At 32.5% G+C, this 6,114-nt stretch overlaps 1 protein-coding gene across 1 annotated transcript; it reads left to right on the plus strand.

Annotated features, from left to right (window-relative positions):
• The first annotated feature begins 2,914 nt into the window (after positions 1-2,914).
• Positions 2,915-5,231, plus strand: LBX1 (ladybird homeobox 1). The gene is made up of 2 exons (XM_075288052.1): positions 2,915-3,625; positions 4,568-5,231. Exons 1-2 carry the CDS (start codon positions 3,301-3,303, stop codon positions 5,038-5,040), a joined length of 798 nt encoding a protein of 265 aa, XP_075144153.1. The 5' UTR covers positions 2,915-3,300; the 3' UTR covers positions 5,041-5,231.
• Positions 5,232-6,114: the final 883 nt, after the last annotated feature.

Below are 6,114 nucleotides of genomic sequence, written 5' to 3' on the forward strand. Positions count from 1 at the left end.
CTGTGTAATAGGAAATATATAATAATAATAATAATAATAATAATAATAATAATAATAAGAGATTAATAATAATAATATTGATGATGATGATGATAATAATAATAATACATGACCACCTCTCTGGGGTATTAGGTAACCTGTCTCTCCTGAGATGTCTTTGGCTTTTTAGATACAAAGTTTGTTTGTCCCCGTGTTTAATGCTGTGGAGAAATGCAAGCAGCTCATTGGTGAGATCATCCCACGTGACCACTGATGAATTCTCAATGGTGATAGAGCAGTAATGATCCCTTATTGTAGTGTAGGCTATAGAAGAGGAGAGATAGATGGATGGATGGATGGATGGATGGATGGATGGATGGATGGATGGATGGATGGATGGATGGATGGATGGATGGATGGATGGATAGATAGATAGATAGATAGATAGATAGATAGATAGATAGATAGATAGATAGGAGATAGATAGATAGATAGATAGATATTGATACAGATAAGTAAACTATAGCTAGATAAGAGATACATAATAAAAAATTGTATTCAATATTATATCTAGAACATTATAAAAAATATCTAGATATAATATAAAAACAGCTAAGAAAACTATACACAGATAAAAATAATAAATATAGGTTTTTCCCCTAAAACATAACATCACACAATCTATAAAAACCTCACATAGGAAACTACTTTCAACCTCAAATAACCGCAGTTTTTATTGTTCCTGCTGAGAAGAGTTTGTGAAAACCAAACTGTGTATATACATTGTATATAATAAGATAGGATAAGATAAGATAATCCCTTAATGTATGTATGTATGTATGTATGTATGTATGTATGTAATAGAAAATAAGTAATTGACAACAGATATAAGATCATACACACCATGCAGTATATATCCCACATCAGTAATACCAGGATGAGTATTCATCTACTATAGAGGAAGATGTAGATACAACCTCACACACTGCAACCCCAGAAAATAGGGGACAGGCCCTTTAAGAGATGGAGTCAGAGGATTTGATCCACTATAAATCATTAAAGGTTAATGAGTCCATAGAAAAATAAACGAAGATTATCTATCTGTCTATCTATCTATCTCTCTCTCTCTCTCTCTACCTATGTATCTATACATCTATCTATCTATGTATCTTTATGTATCTATCTATACATCTATCTATGTATGTATGTATCTATATGTATGGCTTTATATACAAACAAAGTCATTTATGTAAGCATTGATACAGGAGAAGATAATAGATAGATAGATAGATAGATAGATAGATAGATAGATAGATAGATAGATAGATAATTTGCAATAATCTTTACACAATGATAAGCTTTTATCCCCCATCCCCACCATATAAATAACCCCCCACCCACATTATGGCTCTTTATTACTACACAGAGATTATCCCCTATTATCTGTGATATTATTCTGGATATCCCTTCTATAAATGTATCAGCTTCTGTTCTATATTTATACAAACATAAAAGATAACAGTGAACCTCTGACATCTTTGATACATTTCCAATTCCCAGGCCTTCAGCCCATACATAATATCGGGCATTTTATGCTATAAGATATACGAGAACATCCAGAAGATCCCATATTTTCAGAGGTGGAATTACGAGTCTCTGGGTGCCCAGAACCGATCCCCATCATTGTATCCCCTCATAGAGACCTTGTCTGTCTGGGGTTCAAGTCATAAAAAGCATCATCATTTATCTAGATATTCCATGTCTATGAGTCTAGGAGTCCCCTATATATATGTATCTAGGATTTTATCATCTAAAAAATATATACATTTTTAGAAAAAATAAGAAACATATAAAAATAATAACAAACCATAAATACACTATCAGCAAATAAAGTAACAAAATACATAAAAATAAATAAAAATAATATATAAAAATAATAACAAGCCATGACTACAATATCAAGAAGTAAAATATATAAAAAATAAAAATAGATTAAAAAAAACAACAGGAATAAATATATAAAAAATAACAGCAATGACTACAATACAAAGAAAGAAAGAAGCAATGTATATAAAATAAATAAATATATAAAAATAACAACAGCCAGTCAAAATATATTAACTAAAAAATTAAAAAATATATATAAAAATAATAACAGCAATGACTACAATGCCAACAAAGAAGCAAAATATATTATAAAATAAATATATCAAAATAATAACTGCAATAACTACAGTACTAAGAAGCAAAATATATCAAAAAAATAAAAAAAATATTTAAAAAAATAACAGCCAAGCAAAATCTATTATATAGAATCTAAATAAATCTATAAAAATAATAAGTAAAATACATTTTAAAAAAAAATTCAAATAATAAATCTGAGTAAAATTGATACATTTACAAGATTTCATAGATGTTTAACACTTTGATTTCCGAATAGAAATAAACACAAGCTGCTCCCGAGTCGAATACAACGAAAAGCAGCAAATAACACACAAAGCCCACCAGAAAGCCCCCTAAACACAATGGAATAGATAGAATACATGGAATAAATGGAATAAACCTTCTCTCCTTACCTGTCATCCGTGATCATTCCCTTTGTTTTTGAGCGGTGGAATCATCTCAAAAGAAGAAAGGAATAGATAAAAAAAAAAAAAAATTGGATATTTTTTAGTCTTTTTTTTTCTTTTTCGTTGGGATAGTATTATCCTGATTCAATAAAGGCTGGGTGTAGTGTGTGTAATGTAATTTAAAAATATATATGGCCAAACAAAATGGTAGGGGTGGGGGTGAAAAGGAAGGGGGGGAGAAGTGACAAGTGTATTAGGCATTATAATTCAGCTGGGCTCCACCTCCAGCCTTGCCTGGTAATTAATGGAGCTCCCAGCCTGAAGACCCTGCATTAGGTAGGGAGAGGCAACCAGAGAGCCAGAGACATGCCATTGGAGATAATTGATTACATCCCAATCAACAATAACTTGTTAGCCATAGTCAATGTATCAGTCTCTCTGCTTTCTCCTCTCTCTCGGCTTGAAGGATGAATTTAGTTGGAAGTAGTCTGAATTCACACTGAAAGGAAGCAGCCAGATTATAAGAAGCAAGCCACTGAGGTTCTTGGACAATAGTGGAAAAAGTCCTCATCAGGATTGTGGAATCCTTATCTCCTCCTTCCCCCCCTCCTCCCTTTTTAAATTCATTTTAACCTTGCCTTTGCAAAGCCTTTAAGAAGACAGCAAGGAGAAAGACATTGGACTACTGGCTGGGAGAGAACTTTTTGTACAGACGCTCGAGTCTTCCTGGTGAAGTTCTCCCAAAAAAATAATGACCTCCAAGGAAGAAGCCAAACCATCTTCGGTGGAAGAGAGAAGGAGAAATGCCTTGGACCACTTACCACCTCCTGCAAATTCTAACAAGCCCCTGACTCCATTCAGCATTGAGGACATCCTGAATAAGCCCTCAGTCAGGAGAAGTTACACCATCTGTGGGACAGCTCATCTACTGTCCACTTCTGAGAAGCCCCCTCCTGCAGGGATACCCCTGTCCAGCAGGGCACTGCTCTCCCAGACATCACCTCTATGTGCCCTGGAGGAACTGGCCAGCAAGACCTTCAAAGGGCTGGAAGTCAGTGTCCTGCAAGCTGCTGAAGGTAAGAAGCTAGTGCTTATCTGTGGATAGATAGATAAATAGATAAATTTGAGATAGATAGATAGATAGATAGGTGGATGATTGATTGATAAATAGATAGATAGATAGATAGATAGATAGATACATGATGGATGGATAGATAGATAGATAGATAGATAGATAGATATGAGGATAAATAGATAGGGCACCTTGGACTAATAAAATTCCTTTATTTTTTTCTATTTTTAGAGTGCTGACCTGTTCATTTTTTTCCTATAGATATGGGATAGAGAGACAGAAATGTGGATAAATAAATATGAGTTGGATAGACTAGAAAGATAGATATTTGGATAAATAGGTATGGGACATCTAGAAAGAAATGTGGATAAATAGATATGGGGTAGATAGATAGACAAAGAAAATAGATAAGCAGATAGATCTGTGGATAAATAGAAGTGGGATGCATAGATAGATAGATAGATAGATAGATAGATAGATAGATAGATAGATAGATAGATAGATAGATAGGAGATAGATAGATGTGTGGCTATATGGATATAGGATAGATAAATAGACAAATGGATATATGGATAAAAATGGGGGATAGATAAATAGTTGGAATGGATGTGTGGATGATGGAGAAATAAATAGATAGCCAAATAAATATATGGATAAAAAGATGATAGATAGATTAAAAAAAAAAAAAAAAAAAAAGATACGTAAACAGAAAACTAAAACTTAGGTTAAAATGATGTGATTTTGCAAAGTTTGCACAAATGTTGTTTCAATAATGTTCCTCTAGAATATTTACCATTGTCCCTATAGCAGGGTCACTATGTAACAGATTCTATTCTATAAAATGGTATTTGTAAATATTTACACTAACTGGTTACATTGTAACTAATGCCCTGAAATTATTCCTTATAAATAGACGAAATACTGATGCAAAATGTTCTCCTTCCAGGACGAGATGGGATGACAATATTTGGACAGAGACAGACTCCAAAAAAGAGGAGAAAATCCAGAACAGCTTTTACCAACCATCAGATCTACGAGCTGGAAAAACGCTTTTTATACCAGAAATATTTATCCCCCGCAGACAGAGACCAAATCGCTCAGCAATTGGGACTGACCAATGCTCAGGTCATCACCTGGTTCCAAAACCGAAGAGCAAAGCTCAAAAGAGACCTGGAGGAGATGAAAGCAGATGTGGAGTCAGCCAAAAAAATGAGCCCCTCCACAGTGGAGGCTGTGCTGACAATCTCAGAACTGGAGGAGACAGAGGGGTTGTCCAGGTCTCAGACCAGGTCCAGGTCCCCCCAAAATGTCCTGGCCAGCCACCTTCAGCTGTCCCCTTCATCCCCCCTCACAGACCAGCACACCAGCAAAGAGTGCTCAGAAGACGAGGAGGACGTGGAGATAGATGTTGATGACTGATTTTATTATCCAAAATTTTTATATCTAAAAAAAAAAAAAGACTCAAAAAACGCTGAACTGAAAACAAGAACGGACAGTGTGAACACTGCACTTGTATCCAAATCATAACTTACACCCAAGACAGAATTTTTTTTTCAATTAAAGCAATAAGTAATATTAAAAAAAAAAAGACTGACATTACTACGGCTGCCCAATCAGGTAGTTTCATTTTTTTTTCAACTTTTTTGTTTATTATTCTAATTATTATTCTAATTATTATTATTTTATTTTTTATTTTTTTTGGAATGGTGCAATTGTGTAAGGCGTCTGTAAAATATATATTTAAACATATTTTTTTAAGCTTTGATTTTTAATCTAAATATAATTTACACAACATGAAAAAAAATCACAGTCACTATTTTGGCACAGAAATATTTTCACCTTATTCTCTAGTGTCTGCCATTATTCTCTTGCATGTGAAAAATAAAAAATGAAAAAATGCACGATTTTTTATTTGATTTTTTATTTGATTTTTTTCTTGCTTGTATTATATATTCTATTTCTCTTTTTTACCTCTTTTTTGCTTGCATTATTTATTCTATTTTTTCTTTCTTTTTTCCTCTTTTATTTGCTTACATTATATATTTTATTTTATTTTTTTTATTTTTTTCGCTTGCATTATATTCTATTTTTTCTCTTTTTTTCTTGTATTATTTAGTCTATTTTTAATTTTTTTACCTCTTTTTTGCTTGCATTATAGATTTTATTTTTGTTATTTTTTTCTCCTTTGCTTGCATTATATATTTCATTTTTTCCTTTTTTTTTTTTGCTTGCATTATAGATTCTATTTTTTCCTCTTTTATCCTCCTTTTTGCTTACATTATATATTCTATTTTTTTTCTCTTTTTTTCCTCTTTTTTTGCTTGCATTATATGTTCTATTTTCTTTTCATTTCCAAGTCATTTCTACACGGCTCTACCATGACAGTCCCTCTTTTAATCCCTTTTATGCGACTGTATGTTTTTGGGAAAAAAAACTAAGAAATCCTACCTTTCATAAAATACTATTATTAATACAAAAGAAATTGAAACACTT

The sequence above is a fragment of the Leptodactylus fuscus genome, chromosome 10 (assembly GCF_031893055.1).
Source record: "Leptodactylus fuscus isolate aLepFus1 chromosome 10, aLepFus1.hap2, whole genome shotgun sequence".
Classification (NCBI taxonomy): Eukaryota; Metazoa; Chordata; class Amphibia; order Anura; family Leptodactylidae; genus Leptodactylus; species Leptodactylus fuscus.

Coding starts and splice junctions, on each gene's coding strand:
- LBX1 (XM_075288052.1), top strand. CDS start 3,301: ATGACCTCCAAGGAAGAAGCCAAACCATCTTCGGTGGAAGAGAGAAGG. Junction 3,626..4,567: donor TGTCCTGCAAGCTGCTGAAG/GTAAGAAGCTAG, acceptor TTCTCCTTCCAG/GACGAGATGGGATGACAATA.